This window comes from Lampetra fluviatilis, chromosome 2 (assembly GCF_964198595.1).
Source record: "Lampetra fluviatilis chromosome 2, kcLamFluv1.1, whole genome shotgun sequence".
Classification (NCBI taxonomy): domain Eukaryota; kingdom Metazoa; phylum Chordata; class Hyperoartia; order Petromyzontiformes; family Petromyzontidae; genus Lampetra; species Lampetra fluviatilis.
In genome coordinates this window covers 27885521-27908231 of record NC_136276.1, presented here as the reverse complement: position 1 = coordinate 27908231, position 22711 = coordinate 27885521, and the positions used below count along the sequence as shown (strand labels likewise).

The 22711-nt window shown below is 46.2% G+C and overlaps 1 protein-coding gene across 3 annotated transcripts in view; it reads right to left on the bottom strand.

The window, feature by feature from the left end:
- LMBRD1 (LMBR1 domain containing 1) overlaps positions 1 to 22711 on the bottom strand; it is a 320053-nt gene that overhangs the window by 295576 nt on the left and 1766 nt on the right. For 2 of the 3 annotated variants that reach the window (XM_078873086.1, XM_078873087.1), the window contains exons 2-3: positions 16371 to 16547; positions 14450 to 14513 (exon numbers count right to left, since the gene is read on the bottom strand). In XM_078873086.1, coding sequence (XP_078729212.1) covers positions 14450 to 14513; positions 16371 to 16547 — 241 coding nt within the window. The remainder of the gene's footprint in view (positions 1 to 14449; positions 14514 to 16370; positions 16548 to 22711) is intronic. The other variant, XM_078873089.1, reaches the window with a different exon arrangement.

The window sequence follows — 22711 nt, the reverse complement described above, 5'->3', positions numbered from 1 at the left end:
GCGCATCTGCGATTTCGCGTATATGCGGCTAACCCATTTATACACAAAATTCGCTATATTATGCAGTTTGAATTCACTCACTATGCGCCCACGTGGTTAGGACGTGAGCGTACAACATTGTGTGTACTGGTTGTGTCTACTGTGTGTGCTACTGGGTAGGCAGCTGTCTCCTTGTGCGGTTGCGCTTTGCGAGCCCTTTGTTTGTAGAACGCGCGTACAATACGCGTGTGTACATTATGTACATGACACGTTCATATTTACGAGATCTAACCCAAAAAAAACCTATATTATGGATAATGGTCGCGAAAGCCTACGCGTTAAACTACATCATATACGTCCAGGCTTATACTGGTAGGAACCTACTGGTAGGAACCTCCTGGTTACACCAGCCCACAGGGGATTATTGTGTCCGTCCGTCGTGCAGGGAGGGGCTGGGTGGGGAGGGGAGGAGCTGGGTGGGACTGGGTGGGGAGGGGCTGGGTGGGGAGGGTGGGGCTGGGTGGGGGGTGGGAGGGGTGGGGCTGGGTGGGGAGGGGCTGGTCACCCCGTGGTGCCCTTATAAAACTCAACGTTTAACCTACTCACGCCGGCTTGTGCCCGCCCTCACAGTCGGCCATATTTGCGGAATACACCACGCCGCCGTTGACCCTGGCCATTGGCCGAGCAACCCAACGTTCCTACCAGCTCCCTCCGCAGGAATGTGTTGTCCGTGAGCCGTGTGAACAGCTGGAATGAGCAATTGCGAAGAAAAAATCCTCCACACGTTTGTCACGAACACTGCCTCACTCACCTGAAATCATCAATTTGCCCTTCTCCACGGACCGGATGGGCAGATATCAGTCTCGCAGCGAGTAGGCTGCTCTCAAATCCTGGCTGTGGATTCCGCTCCACCCGCTGCTCCTGGCAGTATGATCATCATAACTTCGACCTCTGTTGAGAGCAATGCGCTGCACCCTGTTTGTTGACTCAAATTGTTTCTAAAATTGGGGCGCCATGGTGGCGAAATGTTAACTCCCTCGCCTAGTGTGCAGGAGGCCGTGGTTTCTATCACGACCCTGACGCCTGCTGTATATTTGAGGTTTGCGTGTCTCTCTCCCTGTGGTTGCGTGGATTATTCCCCGGATCCTCCGGTATCTCTCTCCACATTTAGAATCAACAGGCGTTAAAGAGTATTTGGCTGCTATACATTTCCACACGATAAACCACTTCGTTGAGCTATCATTTGTGGACAGGTGGCTTCTGAAAAAGAGCTATATAGCGCTTACCTGGTAAAATTAAAACAAAGTTTATATTAGTTTCTGACACTCACCGCTGTGTTTCCCCAGTATGGATTTTGTTTTTATCTAGTCTCTGTTTTCAATAAGTTTGTAAATTGTTTTATCCGTGTGCATTGTATTGAAATAGCTTTTTTCCAATTGTTTAACTCTTGTTTACACATCTTTGTTTTCCAATAATTGGTTAGGCAATAACTTTCTCATGCCATTTTTATTATCATCATTATTATTATTGATGCCGTCTGCACTTTTAATTATTCTGGTAATCATTTCTGATCCATTTGTTCATCATCATGTGGACTTAATCTTAACCACAATTGCAAAGTGAAGGCTTTGACATAGGGGAATTGCCTAACATGTGAATACACTACGAATAAAAACAATGTTTTTTATGCTTCTATACTATGGCCAATACAGTCCTCTAACTTTTTTTTGAGGAATGAGCATGTGTCCTCCTGGACATCTGTGAAAAAGAAGTTTATAGCTCATCAGATTCCTCCAGTATAAATAAATATTCTGATTCTGAACAGCAAAACAGGTGAATGAGCAGAGATACATTCAGGCAGAAGATAAGAGCGTTGTATACATCTACTGTCAGTGTTTGTGTCCGTGTGATAAATTTATTAAAGTGATCAAGTATTTTATTCATCCGAATACCATATAACATATGTGCATACGTGGGGACAACAGTCAAGAGTCCACACAGAGAGATCAGAAACCCACTTGCTGTACTTCCCTATCCTAGTTCAGTCACAGGACTGCAGGCTGATGCTGTAAGCGTGCGATGCCCCGTATCGCCTTAACAGTCTGCTTTAGCGAACAGCTATGAAGGCAGGCATGGTGCACGATGGGGTGGGTGGCCAGCACCACGCACGGCCGCGCCGTTGTCTCCCCCAGTGTTGTCAGAGCCGCGCACTAAAACGTACAGTGCTGGATCACCGGCAGTGATTGTTAAAATTCATATTAAATGTTATTTTACAGCCCTTGGTCATTCCACTGCTGGAAGAAGCTCCCGAACGCCGAGTTGGTCATGTGGGCTACAGCACCATACTGGTTGGTACGGGATGATAAAAACAAATGAGCAGCTAAGGCCCACTGTGGTATACAGCTCGTTATTCAGAGGCTACCTGTTCACAAACAATAGCTCAACGAAGTGGCATATCATGTGGAACTGTATAGCCATATAATCGAAACACATGTTTCTAAACGTGGAGGGAAAACCCGGAGAACCTGGAGGAAAATCCACACGACCACGGGGAGAACATGCAAACTCCCAAATACACAGCGTCGAGGTAGGGATTGAACCCACGACCTCCTGTATACCAGGTAAGAAAGTGAGCATCTCACCACCATGGCACCACTATGATGGAGAGGGCATGGCCCAAGACCAGTTCAGTTATCAATCGCTCGTCACTGGCGTGACTGGAAATTGAACTCACGTCGCCGACTTCATGATACGTGGGCGCTAACCACTGCGCCCCAGCAAATTAATAGACTAAAATTTTTGAAAAGCACATTCTGAGAAATTCATAATTGCATTTTTTCCCCTAACAATTGAAGGATTCAAATCACAGTATATAAAAAAAAAGTTTTTTTTTTTAAAAAAAAGCTTCAGAGTGAAAGAAAATAAATTGTCAACGCAACCTCTACCAAAACAAAAATAGGTTCTGTGGTATAAAAATATGTCCATCTCGAGAATGTTTACGGAAAAGTGCTGCTTAGTAATATAGGCCACTAACAGCTGCACACAAATGGCCATAAGCAGTGGCCATTAGTAGACAGTCAATTTAACGGAGGCCTGAAAATTCAGAACACCACTGGGTCATATTATTAGTTCAAACACACGTCTAAGTGGAAACAGCAGGACACTCGCTGACAGATTATGGAGCTATCCAAAATGTCATAAAAGAAACGTCATTAGCACACAGCTCCCATTTTGCTTTCGTCTCCCCAAAGGGGGTTTAAGCAGTGGGAGCACGTGGCGTTTGATGGCATTAAAATGAATCCAGCATCGAAAATGGTGCGGAAACAGTCTCACAAAGTAACCCTTGTGAATTAGCAGTGTAAGCTTGAAGACAATTGTGGCTACATTTCTTTATTAACTGCAATTATTTTTGGCTGGACATGTGAGTGTGAAGCCCTATCTATACTGGCATGGGTGAAGGGATTGTTTTTGGCTGAAAGCAAGGAAAACGATCATCCATGCGAGGAAATGAAGAGTGGGCGGCCTGCATGCCTGTGGTTTCTTAACCCTGGGAATGACAGCCACCTCGGTGGAGAGATGTTATTTCCCTCGCCTGGTTTTCAGGAGGTCGTGGGTTCGATCCCGATTCTTAACACATTTTTATTTGGAGTTTACATGATCCCCCCGTGATCACATAGATTTTTCTCTGGGTCCTATAATTACATTTCCACGTGATAATCAACTTCGTTGAGCTATCATTTGTGGCCAGGTCACATCAGAAATAAAACAGTGTTCGTTGAGTTAGTTTAGGGCATTTGGTTGCTATCAATTTCCACATAAGCCACTTCATTCAGCTATTATTTGTGGCCAGGTAGTTTCTGAAAAAGAGCTGAATATCTCAGTGGGCCTGACCAGGTAACATAAAATAATGTTGAATAGTTAATAAAAGTTTTTTTTCAGGTCTAGTGGTGCTGTGCTTAAGACTTTCTGAGTCAACGCAGCTCATCGTTCTTGTACGATAGATAAATACAAGTGCCTCTTTACGGTAAGTCAAGGGCAGTCATTCAACATAGGCTGGGCCCCATCAAGGGAATTTGGAATTTCTACCACTGGCTGACAGCCACCACTGGGGACGTCACCAAACGCGATTTAAGCATGGAGGACAATTATCTTTTTTAATCCTGACCATGAAGCAGAATTAGTTGCTCACCACGGCACCAATGACTTCACGTGGGCACAATCGCACCGTGATATTTGGCTGCACTGCAGGGGGAAACGTGCAGTGTGCAGTCGTGCGCTCGACATCGATGACACCAAGGGTCCACAGGCCCGAGAAAGTGGATGAGGATACTGCTATAACGAAGACTGAGCACACAACCAAACTACCAAGTCATGGGGGTAGAGCTAGCCACATGAGCACCCGCCAAGGCCCTTTCCACCCACCACCACCGACGATTCAATAAAATGTCATTATCCGGGGATGAATTTCGATTAATTTAAAATATTTAGGACATTGCAGCGAATGGGAACGCAGGCGTCAAGTGAAGCCCGCAAACACAGCACCACGCGCACTTCGAAAAACATCCCGACTCCTACCAAACGCGGTTCGATTAGCGTATCGTGAGCTCAAAAGTATCAAGTAAATCGACGCGTCCGCTTGGCCCTCCCCTACTTCTCACTCACTGTTACACGCAACAACAAAAAACAACTCCGGAGTGATTGATAGCTTCGGCCATTGATTCGTTTACACTCCGCTTGCCAGACGTCACGATGGGATTTTTTTTTTGGGGGGGGGGGGGGGAGGCCGTGATACTATTACGATATTATTAGACGCAAGCCTGTTGAGACCCACGGCTGGCGGAGCCGCTCCCCGGGTGCGCGGGAAAGCTAAATATTCACATCCTCGGCGCGACCGCACAATATGCACAGAACAAGAAACTCTTGGGCAGGAGCTGGGAGGCCCTGCAGTGGCTTAAGAGGAATGCTTCTGCCAATATTCTTTTAAGGGTTCGGGTTTATTATTGGCCAAGTTAATTCCAAGCTTCACCGAAAATTGTCTCGTAAGGAGTTTGGGGGCACAGGCTCCATCCATAAGCTGCCGCATTGCCGCATCATTTTTATCCGGGCAACGGCGATTTCAGCTCTCAAAAAAATCTATAGGCATGTCCGTAAGGTAAAAGACGGGGGGGGGGGGGGTGGAAGGAAAATCGTTGGAGGTTTTTGTGCGTTTTGCCGATGCTTTGTTATAAAGTGAGGCTTAGAAGTACGTAGAAAAGTGCCGTAGGCATGGCCAGCAAGCAGCAAGTAGTGTTCATCTATAAAAAGTGGCATATGTACCCAGGAAATTTTATGTTGGGACTGGCACTTGCGTTCACTTTTTAATTTCCGTTCCGATGTCCACACGTCTAGCATGACAATGGGAAATGATAACGGCCATATAACTTTTAATACCCAACCATGGAAGGAACTGCTGTTTTAAAACAACATTATCACTCGTCACTGCATTAATAAATTCACAAGCTGCCTGCTTTGATAAGTACATGCAATGGGTGCTAGGCTCTCCACCCACAAGTCTGCAATCAAAGAAAAGACCTTAAGTCTGATGGTTGTGGTGATGATGGTGATGATGACGAGACAGCAGGGAAGGATCCTGGAGGTCGGCTGTCAACTGTGCAACTGTTCCACGCTCCGGCAGAAGGGAGGAGGCAATGCTCCGGCGTGGTGCCGTCATACGCTGCTGGCCGCTACGGCCTCTTGACCTCAACCTTCAACTTGATTTCACGTTCATGGGGAAGCACAGCTTTGGATGATCAACGATCACAACTTCCATCGGGGACTGTGGGCCGCAAGAGTGGCGTTACGGGGGGGGGGAGGCTTGCTGGGTGGCGGTTGTCCACTTCGCTTGCGCGGTTTAATACATCCCACGATGGCGCCTCCCGAGAACAGGCACTGCGACCTGATTACCTGCCCGAGAGAAGTTCCCCGAGCAACAGGTCTGGCTTGTAACCCCCCGCCCCTCCACCCCCACACTCCATGTAGGGGGCAAATCGGGCTCTCAACAACGATTACGATGGAAGTGCAAGCGGTAAATAAATAAACAGTCAATGAATGCCGATGTCTGAATAAGCACCGAGGCTGTTTGTTCATCTCCCAGCCGGGGGAAAAGAGCCGCACGCACGTGTGTACACGCACGTGTGTGTACACGCACGTGTGTGTACACGCACGTGTGTGTACACGCACGTGTGTACACGCACGTGTGTACACGCACGGCCCCTTCGTCGACCCGCTGCTGGATGAGGGCCTCTCCCCACTCCGCGCGCGTCGTCGCTGTTATTTGACCGTACTTCACCACGCTGGGCAGTTGGGGTTGATGAAGGGGACCCGTGACTGGATCAGATTTCGCACTCCACCGATGTCAGCCATGGCTGGGAATCCAAGGCTGGTTGGCGGGTCCACAATGCGATGCGCTCACCTCTGCGCCGCCGCTCCGCCCTCAGAAGATCATGCGTTCAAATCCTCAGACCATTATCTCTGCCGAGGTCAATAAAATGCTACCAAATTTTGCAAAAGTTAATCTGTGGCAACGTTACGGAGATATGACTGGCCCCTTCCATAGACATGCGGAGTTTCTCCCACTGGCTCAGCACTGAAAAACAGAGAGGGGGCAATGCCAAGCGGACACTTCAGCAAGGCGGCACTTTTCCGAAGAGCAAGTACCCCCTGGCTTCCCAAGAAATGTCACCCTCTAGAAATGTCACCCTCTATAATTGTATTCGCACCACGAGAGCAATTGGCCGAGCGGCCCCCTGGCCGGGAGGACGTCACCGCGCGACCGCACCTTCACGATTGCAAGCGATCACGCCTCCATACCAACATACCCGGCCAGGTGTTTTCCAAAATTGGATTCGGCTTTTTCTCTTCAGCTCCCCGAAAACCGCTACAGCGTCGGCCCGTCGTTCAACGATCGCACGATCGGATCAATCAGGCCCGACGCTGCGGAAGCCCTCAAGGCGTAATAAGTCAACGACGGAGGCCAAGCCTGCCTGACGAGACTCCGACGAGGTCCTGCCTGCCCTGTGGGCACTGGCGACCCCAAAGGCCACTCCCTGATAAGATCAGCGGTGTTAACCCCGCTAGATTTGATAAAATCCCACTGCCTGTCATTAGGAGAACCAGCCAGCAAAGGTGTGATCCTCCCCCTAACACTGCCAAAAAGCCAATATCATCCCCCCCCTAAGTACGTTATCCAGCCGGGTTGACCGCATGTCTGCGTGTTGAACGTCTTTCGCACAGGTACATAGCCAACCGTGCTAATCGGAAGTGTGGGAGCAGCGGTGGGGCTCGCAATCGGAAAGGTTGCGTTCAAATCCTGGTTGGATGCCGACTCGGCCCATCGTTCTCTCTGGGATCGAGGAAGTCAGCAGTGGTTGTCCTATGGCGATACTGGCCCCTGTCATCGGAATGTCACATTTCCACCAGTCACTCAGGACCACCGACGGAGATGAGTGGAACGCAATTTTTGTTCGCGTGCAAGAGACAGTGACATTGCTCTAATATTTAGTGGTGATGTTGTTTTTAATACACAGATGTAGCTTACATTACAGTGACCGGTCCTTCATCAGTGCAGAGGGCCACCCAGAAAGGTTAACCTACTTACATTATTGCACGGTGTCTTGGAAACCAAGAAATAACATGACACGTGAACGGTACGTAATTAGCAGAGACTGAGTGGCAAAGAAGGCCTTAAAAGCTGCCAAATGCAGCGCCTTCATTTTCCATTCACAGCAGTGCGAGGTTTTGCAGTGCAGCGCCCAGCGTTTGCACCACTGCGACCGGGTTTTGAGCCGTGATTTATCGCTTCCCACGTCACAAACACATTCTTATAGAACTCTTCCAATTTTTCCGCCATCTTACGTTGTCATTCAAGGGTGTCGTATCCTCAACCTGATGCAGCTTGCAGCTAGGAATAATAATAATAAAACCACCAAAGCAACGGCTCCCGTATTATTACGCTGCCACAACGCTCGGAAGCACACACAAAAAAGCGGGAGGATGGACTAATGGGATACCTCGTTAAAACGCTGCAGAAACAAAGCATTAGGGAGAAAATTTCTGTTGCCTGCACTGGCTCAAGGATTGTCCAGAGATGCCAGCTTGGCTGCTGCTGCTGTTGCTGCTGTTGCTGGGAGGTGAAAGGTGACCCCTGACTCGGGGTCCTCCAGGGGACACGATGATAACGCGCTGTGGAGAAATCATTAAATTAGCTCACCGTCCCTTGCACACAATCTCTTTTTTCTGCCCACGGACGTCAAAAGGTCGGACTTTACTCTCAGCCGGAATGGTCTTTTTTATGTCAGTGTTACGGCAAAATATGCCCAGAACGGCCAAGTGTCATGAAATTCTCTCCCGCAAGGGCGCTGTGAGAAACAAAAAACGTGGATAATCTGCAGCGGGTATAAGTACTGGGGACCAGGCGCGATAAATGTCTTTGCAACAAAAATGTACGCTCAATAGTTAAGCACACAGCAACACAGAGGGGTGTGTACAAACAACCAAACAGATGCTGTCGTTGTTTGCTAGCTAACAGCCATTAAAAAGAGTTACATTTTTCAAAAGCACGCTTTCACTCAAGCAAGACGGAACAAAATCAAAGCATCCGCACGCTCGAATGAGAACCGCGCAGGATTCATCTCCCCTTGACAGCCACAAGCCTGTGGCGGAAATTTCAAGCTCACGGCAGGGCCCAGTTTCTCCCGAGAACAACCACCCTCAACTTCCCACAAAGTGGTAGTTCGTGGTTTTATCAACCCCGTAAATATTATGAGCCGAGTCAACCCTCAACTGGGATTTATTACTCTTAAATTTAAATGAGACTGCGACTCAAGTGCTCTTCCAAACGCACCACCTGCAGTCGGAAATCAAAATATGGTACGATTTGACTTTATTTAGCCAATAACGCACGAGTCTCGAGGCTCTCTGTGTACCATCAACAGCGGTGATCCGACAGAGGGGCCAGCCCTTACCCAAGGTAATACATACCAAACGCACCTCCGATGAGCACGGTTGGCTACATACACTGCGCAAGAAGTTCAACATACATACATACAGGGCATGTGGACTGCGCACTCTTGTTTTGCCAACTGAGATGATGAGGACATTCAGGCATGGAGGCACCGACTCTTTTCATCATCATCGTCATTATCAAGACAATAATCAAGAGCAGCTCAAGGGTTAAGCTGCCTGCTATGAGCAGGAGGAGTTGACGTGTTGTCTACGCCATCCCGTGGGGCATGGGTGTCTGTGCGGGATGGCAGGCAAACACACCGCCAGACGCCTTCCTAACGGCCGCTCCTCAGGCCCGCTCACAGAATGTCCACGCGCCCAAGTAAAAACCCAGTTTTCAGAAAAAGCGAGGTATCATGCGGATTTGGTAGCCGAACCATTTCCATTATTTTTATTATCATCATAACTGTTGCTGTTATTTCCCGCCCATCCTATCGCTCTCCTATGCTTCTGCATTTCTGTCTCTCTCTCCATCTGCAAGCGAAAGCAGTATGTGCAGCAGTGACTGGAGCTCCACTATTGGCTCCGACAATTTATGAAACTAAATTGATTTAACTTTGTGGCTCTGCTGGCAAGATGCTAGTTGCCACGAGGCCAGGTTTCTAACATTATTGGGTGATATTTCTGTCACTCGCTCTCCTTTAAAACAATGACACACGAGGCGACCGGAAATTATAAAGATTTATCCTAAATGTTATTATTTGGGGACATCTATTAATTTCACTTAATCATATTTTATTGTGGTAAAGCCATGAGACGGAGACGTCATTTTTAACTCTCGTAGCTCGCATTGCATCTCTCCGTGCCGGAGCATGGCCCATGGAAGGTGACATTGCAGAACTACTTCTGAAGTCCCCCGTCAGATAATTTCTCTCAAGTCCCTTCAACAAGACCTTCTTGATCCACACCAAGTGGCGCGTTTTCTGCATGCCCCACAAGGACAGTTCCATCACGTGACAGTTAAATCGAAAGGTTTTAACCTCACAAGCTGAAATATTCCAAATTAAGCCGTACAGCCGAACACGACATGGCTTTTGGACAGTTATCAGAGACGAGGCCAAGAGGCCTCTCTCACCCAATACGAGATGGCACCAAGGCATGCTCTGCAAAAAATGTGTGGTGCACATCAATCATCCGAAGCCATTCACAAATTTCCATCCCCAGAGGGAGAATTTTAGCCAAACTAGGTGAAAATAAAATTTAATAATCGGAAGTTTTGTCAAGTGCTGAGAGTGTCTCATTGAACATCGGAACATTGCGAGCCCAAATCCAGGTCAGGGGTCATCTCATCACAACAACTCGTGACGAGTTCATAAAAACAAATATCAATTTGTGGGAATTCAACGATACCCATTCACTGAACAGACTGGTCCCTGGCACACAAATATGGAATTATCCACAACTTGATCGTTCAACTCTCAACTGAGCATGAGTTGACTTCTTGTTAGAGCTGTTATGGGTAATTGTAAAACGTGTGGATTTTATAAATAACTCGTGATGGTACAAGAGGGCCAATTTCTTGCGAATGATGACACAAGGTCTTTAAAAAGTCCATTTTGAAGCAAGGTGATACATGGCGACGACCCAGAGACCTTGATAAATTACATGGTGGCCTGCAGAGTATAACCGTCCAGCCCAAACAATCGGGCTATACGGCAACAACCTAAAGCCACCGGGCAGCCCAGCCGCTGAGTTTCACCTTTGTTCTGACATTTGCTAGCTGAATTGCCTCAATCGCAGTTACACATAAAGTGCATCGGGCTTCAAAAGAAAAAGAAAATAACCTCTAAGAACGGCCGCCGTGTCGAACAATGGATGTCGACCCCCGCATGACGTCAGAAGATTAATGCGGGCGCAGCGCGGCGGGTTGGCCGGCAAGGACGTGGGAAGAATGCACGGCTACGCGCAAAGTTTTAGGATGCGAGAAAAAGGCATGGCCACTCAATTGCAAGGCCAATGAATGCACTCGCAGCTCGGGCACTTACCACGGAGTGGCCGGGACTTGCAGTTAGCCCGGCGTGTTTTCGCGACCTTCCCAACACCACCTCCCGGCTAAGCCATTACGGCGCCGTGTGCCACAGTACGAGTGCTCCCCCCGCCCCCCTCCCATTAATTCACTGCTTTTGAAACCGCTGCCCAGTACGGGTACGGCGCACGCAGCGCTCAGGGCTCTCGGCTCGTTCGGCTGGAAGGTCGCGAGTTTGAACCCTGGTCAGAGATCACTTTCATCCACTCTCTTTGATGATTGTAAAAATGAGGGCCACACTGTGGGAAGTCCGCGGTGATCATCCTATGGATTAAATTACCGCCTGCCTTCCATTAGAATATGGAATTTCCATCGCTGGCTCGGGGAAACTATTAAAGATGGGGAAATACTCAAGGATCATTATTGGAGCACAGACACAGTGACAGTGCAACGACTCTACGTAGTTGTTTTTTTCTAACAGTTTTATTCATGAGAGCGGTACATACTCAGTGCATTCATTTAATCTACAATCAAGCTGCTTTGAAGGATGATGCTGCCCAAAGAACAAATAGGAAGTGTATCGTAGTTACATAACCAGTTTCTGTGTCCCACGCTGTGCAAGGCAGCATGAAGTATCGTTGAAATTCAAATTTACCAATTTGTTGAGATTTCATCATTGCAGTTTGACTGCCTACTGTGCATAAGACTTGTGCAGGATTGCGTGTATTCAAGGCACTGTCTAAGGGGACATTATGAATACTCCATAAAACAGGTTTTTTTTTCGGTTGGATCGCGTAAATATATAATTGTGTCGTTAAACCCACCACCACCCGACACAGCCAATAAGTAAGGTTTGTCACGTAAACAGAACGTGCCAATTTGTTACTAGTATAGCACACCGGTGTGTTGGAGAGCAAAGCGATCTTACACGATCTATTCCAAAAAACCTGTATTATGGATGACATTGGTCGCGAAAGCCTACGTGTTAAACATTATGAATACTACTACACTTGCTCCGCTGAGTACCGATGCAATGACTGCAGCGTACAGCTGTACAGAGCGAGGAGTCCGAGCAGACTCAACACCAACCCACCGGAGTCATTCACAAAGTCACGTGGGACATTGTGAATATCAGCAATGTGGGAGCCCCCCGCCCTCCCGCTCCCTTCCCTCCTCCAAACTACCCCTCCCACCCTCCTCCCACACCCCCCTCTCCAACCCCCCTCCTCTCACCCCTTGCCACCCCCCTCCTCTCGCCCCTCCCTCCCACCCCCTCCCCCCCATTGCCCCCCCCCCCAACCTCTCGCCCTTTCACTCTGTGCGTTTTCAAAAAGACATTGCTAGACACGTGATTCTGTGCATGTATCGTTAGTGTAAGAATCAATTTAAATCACTATCTCGATTGTAATATGCACAGCTGTTAGGGTGGGATTTACAAAAAGAAAAATCAATCACCCTATTAACTACATTTGGCTGATCTGATTTGCGCACTTTAAAACTCTGGGCTTACTCGTTTAATCGTGGCAGTTCAGTTTAATCCCTTGCAATTACAAGGTAATTAATTGGAAGCCATAATCCCATAAAATTAGACAGTTACTAATAGAATGTCTGCAAAAGCTTAGCAAGCAGTGTTTACAATTGAACCTTGGCATAGCGACCTTAGCAGAGTGTTTGCTGGGAGTGTGCTCACGTTACACGAGGCTATGTTGGGGAACAAGTATAATAACACGATGTAAATCTTGACTTAAAGCTTTCGTGACTGCAGGAATTCATATTCTTTGGGTCTTTCGGTAAAGTCACGTAGATAGGTTCAAAGAAAATAACAAAATAACAACTACGACGTTTCGATCGCAACACAAGCAACCGACCTGATGATGATTGCTTGTGTTGCAGTCGAAACGTCGTGAGAATTTTTATTGTTTGATATTTTTATTATTTTATTATTTCCCTTCTACGTGACTTTACCGAAAGAACCAAGAATCCCTGCAGTCACAAAAGCTTTAAATCCAAAAACGTTCTGCCCACTTAATAGCCCAAAGCTACAACTAGTATTCCTCGGCATTCATCCATCCATGTGGTACCCAGGCTCAAGCCGGCTTAGCTTCCAAGATCCGCCAAGGTTGTGTGGATTCAAAATGGTTTGGTTCACAAAAGGAGTCACAGGCTGTACCCTTTTACTCCTGTGCTTTAAAACTTCAGTGCCGGTAACAAAACAGTCGTATCAGGTGTTTAATTGTACGGTTTACATTTGCAATGGGCCTCGAGGGTGTCACCATGGTGTAGCGACAGTGCCGAGTGAGGAGTGGTACTTTAACGGCGGAGAGAGAGAGGTCGCGTGAGGACGTGACAGCCATGTGAACCCGGGAGGGCACGTGACCGGACGAGAGGGGCAGGGGGACCCCCAGTTTTGGGGTGAGAGGATCACGTGACTGGGACCCAGAGTCCCCACGAGGGTTCTGGAAGGGGGCGTGGCCACGCCGGAGCAGTTCTAAGCGGGGTCCCGAGAGAGATCTCAGCAGTGATTCAACTCTGGGAATGAATCTTCTTGGTTCTTTCAGTAAAGTCATCACGTAGAAGGGAAGTAATAAAATAATAAAAATAAAACATAATAAAATATAATTCTCACGACGTTTCGGCCACAATGCAAGCAGCCGTCCTCAAGTGAAGACCAGGTCTGTCGGGGAGACAGCGTCTGAATGAAACACCACCACGCTTGGAATGTCTATTTAAGCTGGGTTGGAAGGGGGAAAGGGCGCCTTGACAAAAGAATTTGCATATCAAGAGGAATTTAGCATATTTATGGGAAATGCAGGTATGTGATTAGTACTACTTGTGAAATGCGTAGGAGGTGGGTGGGGGGTTTTCAAAGTCATATTATGCCCGTGCATTATGCAGGATTAGCAGCATCAAAGGCAGGGGATAGGGGTAGCATTAATAAAGGGAAGGAATGTTAATAGTATGTAGCTGCAGTAACTAAACAACCACGTAAAAAACTCAAGTATAAACTACATAGTATCATCAGTATACTAAATATACTCTCCAATAAGGTGAGCTACTAACAGTAAATAATACATTACAATTCTAATTATTTTATTATGTTATATTTTTTTATCTTATTACTTCTCTTCTACGTGACTTTACCGAAAGAACCAAGAAGATGAATCCCTGCAGTCACGAAAGCTTTAAATCGAAATCTGGGAATGAAGTCGCCATCCTTGATCCTCGGTCTCCGGTCTTCACGCGTGGACCAGGCAGCCTGTTAGCTGTCCTGGTCCGACTCTCTAGTTATCCCTCCGAGCGTTAGTTGAGTTAGCCATGGTGGTCACCACCCTATGTTGTTATCCTGTTAGAGTTACCTGCTGTGTTAAATAAACGTGTTGCCTCAAGTGTGCACCTAAATTCAACACACTACACATGCATACATAAAGAACTCCTTAATAAAAATGCATAAAGAGAACTTACTGTAATAGCCGTAAAGGACTGTGTTTTCAATGTGCATCCTTGTAGCATTGTCCGTAGCCCATTCCTGAGAATTAAACATTCACATATATTGCATGTGTTACTTTCTTCCTATTACTGCTCGCAGTAGAGGAGAGTCACTTGACTGATAACAGTCCAATGAAGACAAACGAGGCGATAAAGTCCTAACGTTTACATTCAAAGACAATGGCCACACATTTAGCCGTAATAACATTTAGAGCCAACGAGTGAAAATATCTCTCTGCTCAAATAAGCACGGGGCAGCATCCATCTATACCGCTGACCCTGAACCAGAAATGGAGAATTCCACATTTTTATGCCAAGGTCCTCCCATAGAACAGCTTAATAATAAGTGGACCTAATTTTTGTAAAAACCGGTAAGATGGGCCGAATCAAAACCCTGTCAGCCCCATATTCACTCCAACAACACCCAACCATAAAACAAAACAACACAAGAGCACTGACTCAGCTCATCTTCTATATGGGGTCAACAACATGAAGTCAAGGGTTCTCATCCGTAACTGGGGAGGAGAGCCGCTTGAGGAGAGCACTTCAAATGGGATCCTTTCTCATCTCGATAGCCTCCCCTTCACGGGTTGGCTCCTCCTGTAATCGAGGTCTTTCACTCAAAGCCCTCTCAGTACCTCTACTCAATGAGACGTCACTCCTTAGTCTGGGGCTCCCTGCCCGCTGGCCACTGGTGCCCTCTGGCTGGCTGGCCCTGTTCAAGTCCAAGCGCAAGACCGTCTCCTCTTCTCTTCCTTCTGCCCACGACTGTTTATTATGCGGTGTCTTAAACGAACATTTCACAGAGGTACGGGCAATGGCACAGAACCCGCAATTGCTCGCTCACGCCGCTGCTGTTCGAAAAGCCTCCACGACAGTGAGCTTAAGAGAAACCCTGGCCAGACATTTTGGAAGAGGCAGGAGTACTCAACACTTTACCTCGCCACACGTGACCTTCCCATTGTCTAAACTGTGGTGCATTAATTGTTTTTTTACCCTTCTATCTGGCAACAAAACTGACACCTTTTTTACAAGGAGTCATATTTGCATAGACCACAATACCTGCAGCCATAATGCAAACAAAAAACATAACTCTGATAATATATGCACTGTCCTTGAAGTTGATTGGTCCACACCAGAGACAGCTTTCCTTAGAGCCTAGTCTCACATGGGTTGGACCAGATGACGCCAAAAGGCGCATTAACTTATACTTTTTAATTAAATTATACGATTAGCACGGTTGACTACATACGGTGCGCAAGAAGTTAACCAAATGAAAGTTCAACACACAAACTGCCGGGTGGACAAAGGATGGAGGATTCAAGAAACGTGCCCATTGTTTTAACCGCCAAGCCAGGAAATCGAACCGGTGACCACTGGACTATAAGTGCCACGTGGCAACCATCACAGCACGGCAGCATCCCTAATGCAACATCTATCCCTGTCGCCGGCGCTTTCCTCACAATGTATGTGGAACTTCTTTCGCATCGTACGTAGCCAACCGTGCTAATCAGAGGTGCGGGGAAGGACAACAAACACAGAACGAGTATTAAAAGTGCAAATCTCCAGTGGCTTCCTAATATCGGAAGAGCGTTCCAGACGATGCACATTGTTCGACATTTAGTCCAGGGTCTATAACAGAGGTCGGCAACCGAAACAACAACAAGAGCCATTTCGGTAACAAAAAAGCAATATTTCAAGAGCTGCAATGCAAGTGAATACGAGACGGTGGTGGTCTTTAATAAATGACGTCACGAAGCGGTCCTTAGAGAGCCGCACGCGGCTCCGGAGCCGCAGGTTGCCGACCCCTGGTCCATAACGGCGCGGCGGGCGGCTAGCCGCGAGCTCGTGGAATCGTGGCACCGGTCGAAGGCCGACCGGCGGTGAGGGCGCTTGCCTTGTAGGTGCCGTTAGGCAGCTTCGCGAAGGAGACCAGGAAGATGTCGACGGGCAGCAGTGCTGCGGCAGAGAGGGCGACGGCGACGGCGAGGATGGCCGTCACTGTGGAGCTCACCTCGCTGTCGTGCCGGCTCTGGTAGTAGCGCACGTAGAACCACGCGAAGGCCACAATCGCCTGCACGCGGTGGCGGCGAGAGACGTTAAGAGGCGCAATTGAACGGAGCAAAGGTTCATAGACCCAAGTGGCTCAAGAAGCATCGGGAGTATTACATGGGTTTTTTTTACAAGGTGCAGAAGACCCAACAAATCTAAATTGCACTTAAAAAAGTAAATTGAAAACTCACTTCTTAAGAACTGCTTTGTGTTTAAGTTTGCTGTCCCTTCCCCGTACCCCCGGTTAGCATGGTGCAAAAAAAGCTCAACATACAGACATACATACATGGGGTTTCAGAGCTATGTAGAGTCTGTGTGAAAAAAATCTAACATATCATAGGAAATAAATAGGTTAAGTTTCATGAAATGCATGTATGTTGACCTTCTTTCGCACGGTACGTAATGTGGTTACACCAAATATCAGGTCAAATTCAGATTCTCATACGAATAAATTATCATCATTCTAATTATAGTGATTCATTATTAGTTCATTTTGGTTAGATGCTGCAGCTATAGTCAATTTTTTACTGTAACCTTTCATCACCGAACAAATAAAGTAACCCCACGTAGATATTTGGTAATAGATTTGGTTTGTCAGCAAGATCCAAATGGTGGCAGGGGCCAATCTCTCAAAGGGATGGCCAATGTGGACTTTACACCAAGTGATGGTTATACTGGTAGGAACCTCCTGGTTACACCAGCCCACAGGGGATTATTGTGTCTGTCCGTCGTGCATCCAAAAATGGGAGGGGTGGGGCGGGGTGGAGAGGGGAGGGTGGGGAGGGGCTGGGTGGGAAGGGGCTGGGTGGGGAGGGGAGGGTGGGGAGGGGCTGGGTGGGGAGGGTGGGGCTGGGTGGGGGGTGGGAGTGGTGGGGCCGGGTGGGGAGGGGCTGGTCACCCCGTGGTGCCCTTATAAAACTCAACGTTTAACCTACTCACGCCGGCTTGTGCCCGCCCTCACAGTCAGCCATATTTGCGGAATACACCACGCCGCTGTTGACCCTGGCCATTGACCGAGCAACCCAACATTCCTACCAGCTCCCTCCGCAGGAATGTGTTTTGATCAACCAATCAGAGATAATCGAATTAGCTTACCTAGAGCCAGAATATAAAATGACAAATTCTGATTGGATCTAGCGACTTAAGCGCAGTAAGATACAGCCAGATTTAAGTATGAACAGTTATTAATGTGTTATATCATATTGTTGTGATTCTTAAATCACGAGGGGTTTGTCATCATACGCGTGCAACTGAGCATACAGGTTTGTTGGGCATATTCTATTTAACACATAGGCTTTCGTGACCAATATTATTCGTAATTAATGTTATTTGGGTTAGATCTTGTAAATATAAATGTGTCGTTAATATCCAAACGCAAATGCATTCGCGTGCCCCTGATTCGGTGTGTGTGAGCATGCGTTTGGCCAACGCATGACTGTGACATTTATAATCCAATTAACAACACATTTGGGCCGAATCAAGTTGAGACAACAACAGGAACTTAGAACTATTAAACCTATTTCTCGTAACTCTGTAATGTTTTCAGGGTTATTGTAAAATTAAAATAAGAGGAAAATAAATTAAATTCAAGCACAAACTTTTTCTTTTAGAATTAACATCAAGGCTGATTCCTTACAGTAAAACTTGACAGGCTAACATTTCAGATTATTTCTAGATATTTGCTTAACAGTAAATACAATGTTCTTGGTTCTTTCGGGAAAGTCACGTAAAATAATATTGTTTTTATTGTTTTATATTTTTATTATTTCCCTTCTACGTGACTTTACCGAAAAACCCAAGAATATGAATCCCTGCAGTCACGAAAGGTTTAAATCAAAAGTAAATAAAATGTTGAACATTCTTACTCTAGTGCCAGCACCGCCAGACTCAATGAAACTTTCATCAGAGGCCGCAAGGATTTTCGCAACGCAGTCACCTTTTCTATTGAGATAATTGAGATAATTTTGCTGCTTTAAGTTTCCATATGATAAACAACTTTGTTGAGCTATCATTTGTGTCCGGGTTGCTTCTGAAAAATAAATTCATACCTCAGTGGGCTTTACCTGGTAAGATAAAAAATAATGTAGTTTTATTTGTATATTTTAAGTGATTTGTTTACCTTTCCTATACTTTGCACTCCCATCGTGTTTTTGCATTGTTTGTTGTTGTAACGTTCTTACCCCGTGCCTCTACTGGACATCTGTGAAACAAATCTTCATAGCTCCTAAGATTCCTCCACGATAAATATTCTGATTGTGTGTGATTTCTCAATTTAGCCTATCATCACTCCAGTGTCAATAACATGAGTGCCACTTTTGTAGCAAGCAATGAGTGATTCATCCCGTGGATAAACACGCCTCCGTCACGGGAACGTGGAATTCCCACCACCAAGGGAGAGAGAGTTCTCAATCGAGATGAGCGGTACACATCGCTTGCGTTGCACCCAGAGTCAATTGTCTATGGCCGAGGCAATGGACTCAATCAATATGCCTCAATGGTTGTGTCAGACCACTGAGCCATGTCTGGGTTCAGATGTATAGTTGTTTTGGGTAAGTGATATACAGAAACAATGCACTCTTGAGAGTTTGAAAGGGTATCTTTCTAGAGTCGGAGTTACAGGCGCCCACTCAAGCGACTCAAGAAGTGGTTTCTGTGGCATCATCTTCTTCCACAGCATGCTCTGCTGACTGCGATATTTCTTTAAGAAAATTTCGAACACAGCCCACACTATTTAAAGAGATTTTACAGCCATTTGTCAGTCCACTGCTGGATGAGAGCATCCCCGCGCTGTGTCAATCATGATTGTGTGACCGACTTCGCCAAGCTAGTGACTTGCGGGGTGGGTGAATCAAGGAGTCTCGTTTCCGATATCACTTGCCACTGATATTATCCGTGGTTGGGAATTGAACTCGGCTCTCTTGAGTTGAGAGTGCAGTGTGCTAACCAATGTGTCACTGCTGGAATACAATGGTGTGGACAGGAGACGTAGTTGCAGGAATAACAAAAGAACAAAACTGCACTTAGATTTCAGCAACGTACTCGCTGTACCACCTTATACAAGTTGAGTTGCAGAGCCCAGGATGAGTGTCTGATTCCTGCATAATCCATCAACTCGGCCTCCAAAGTACAACATTTACAAGCATGCCACAACGCTTCATTGATTCTTCAAATCCAGTATGGGTTTTTTTTTGCAGCCATATAAAAGCCAATTTACATGACTTAACATACAAAGCACAGTCATTGCTTTTTTTGTTCTCAATCTCAGCTCTCTCTGAGGCAAACATTGGCAATATCGGGCTGGCTTTCTGCCTGTTTATCTCGGAGAGTAAATCAATTCTAATTAAAATGAGCGCATTGCTGTGCCTTGTGTGTAGATAATGTTAGGCACAGGGGGTGCAACCACTCGTGAATTGCCTTGAAATAATCCAAGGTCACCTTATTATTAAGACATTAGGAGTAATAAACTGGGAAGTTAACCTGCACAGTCTTGCAACACTATACTGTACCTGTGCTGCCTCTCACTCACCCACAGGGCTGTTCATACCGGTACCGTTCCTTGCGACAAATGAGGCCAAGCAAATGGAAATCTCATTCATTTTCAGTTTCCAAATTTCAAACACTGGCCATTCATAATCATTTACTTAACCATGGAAGAAAAGGCCAAAGCTCCATACGGAAGGACTGTCTATAGAGCAGGGGGTCGGCAAACAAAATAACAAGAGACATTGTCTTCGAATTTGGTAAAAATATATATTTCAATAGCCGCAATGCATGTGAATACGAAACGGTGGTCTTTAAAAACATTCCTGCGGAGGGAGCTGGTAGGAACGTTGGGTTGCTCGGTCAATGGGCAGGGTCAACGGCGGCGTGGTGTATTCCGCAAATATGGCCGACTGTGAGGGCGGGCACAAGCCGGCGTGAGTAGGTTACACGTTGAGTTTTATAAGGGCACCACGGGGTGACCAGCCCCTCCCCACCCAGCCCCACCCCTCGCATTTTTGGATGCACGATGGACTGACACATTAATCCCCTGTGGGCTGGTGTAACCAGGAGGTTCCTACCAGTATAAATTACGTCACAAAGCAGTCCTTGAAGAAACGCATGCAGCTCCAGGAGCCGCAGTTTGCCGACCCCTGATCTAGAGCAACCAGTGGCAGTGGTGTGATCAAGAATCTGCCAGGCTGCAACTTTACCTGATTCGGGAAAGCCTCACTGACTTCCGTACTTCTTAACCTGAGTGGGGGGGGGGACCTTTCTTTATTATTTTTGGCCAATTAATTTTCGAGGTATATTTTAATGGGGGAGGACACTGAAGTACTCCACCTGCAAAAAGGCCACAAATGCAAGGGCGCAAAAAACTAACAATCCCCACAGTCGGGTCAATAAGCCACTTCTGAATGCAAGGAGAACTGGAACTAAGCCAACAACAATCATTGCAGCAAACAGGGTGGCTGGAAAAACCCATGGCAACAAGTTTGGCACAGGGGCCTTTTATTGAACAAGTGAGATGTTTCAACAGTGAGGAAGTAGTAATCGCCAGTAATAATCATCAAGATGATTTATGGATCTCTCTGTGAACCCACCGAGATGGTGGGGAAATTTCAGGCGGACGATGACTTTGATCATATTGACAATGGCAGCAGGGTGGGTGTAGTGGTGGCATTTGTGCATCACAGGCAGAAGATCCCGGGTCTGATTGCCGACTCAGGCACCTTTCTGTTTGTAGAAATATTCTTCCCCTGTTTTGCATGGGTTTCCTCTGGGTTCTCTGGTTTCCTTCCAAGGCACAAAAAAACCGATACATTCTAACTGGCATTGGCCAAACATCGCAGTGTTGAAAATGTATCTGCAAATTACCAAAATGGGATTACACACAGTGGCAACATCGCCCGCTACTAGCGAAATCATGACAGGACCCTTGTGAAAACGAGTCTTGAGACTCGGTGAGACTTTCCTGGGTAAACAAGCATAATAATAATAAAAAACCTGACAATCTCATCAAATATAGATGTGAAAATTTTATTAAAGAAAAAAAACTATATCATACTGCATATTCAAAAGATTAAAAAAAAATTGGTTTAATTTCAATATGAAATTTTCTGCCAGTAAAGAATGCGGTATGTGGCACGTTGTATATCTGTGCAAACTATATGACATTTCTGAAGAGTAATCAAATACTCGAATAATTATCCAACGCACGTGTCATTTATTTAAATATTTAAATATGTTCTCATCTTAAATTGTACAGAATTGTCTTTCAAAAAAATATGAGTACAACTACACCATAAACCTAACTGCACACTCGACTATGAAGTTATAATTAGACCTCATTTTTGCAAAAAAAATTTCCTCTTGCTTGGTATCACTAGTTCACTATGTGTGTAGCAAGAATACTGTATAGCTATTTCCCTGTTCTCATATCTAACCTGTAGCAAAATCACGCCATCTATATCAGTGTCATCTAAGTACTATCCTCAATCTAAAGATGTCAGCTGACTGACGTTACAGGAAAGGTACTTGAAACAAGGAACACGCCTTTTTAGCAGCAAATGGAATCACACTCGTGAACCTGTTGACATGCCAGTTTGCATGCGACTCTGCAAAGAAACAGGTAAGCAAATAGTTACGTCAACTAAAAAATTTCGCAAAGACTTGCTTTGGCAGGCATATTGACCCAACGATCTGTAAACTACTTGTAAAGACCCCAATTTCTGAGCGCTGTGAAGCAAACAATGGGACAAAAAAATCCGACCTTAAAATTCACAACTACATTTGGAAGCATCATCCAATCTTATCATGCAGCTTGGGATCACACTCTTTTTGCTCTGTCTGCAAATTTTTGTTTTGTAAATCCTAAATCCGCCTTCAGTCCTATGAATTTCCTTCTGCATCCTCAGAACCAGGCTTCCTCCACTACTCGCGTCAGCTGCCAAGTGTGAACAACTTTCCCCATATTTGTCAGAAAAGGTCTACAATGTTGGAAATGTAATTCTGTTGTCTTAACTGCTCAACCTCTTGCATGACTTTCAACTTCACCACCCCCTAATCCTGACTGCCCCTCCCCACCACTCACCCCCACACGACACCACAACTGTCCATAATAGAGTTTTTTTGGGTTAGATCGGGTAAATATAAATGTGTCGTTAAACCCGCCACCACCCGACACAGCCAATTAGTAAGGTTTGT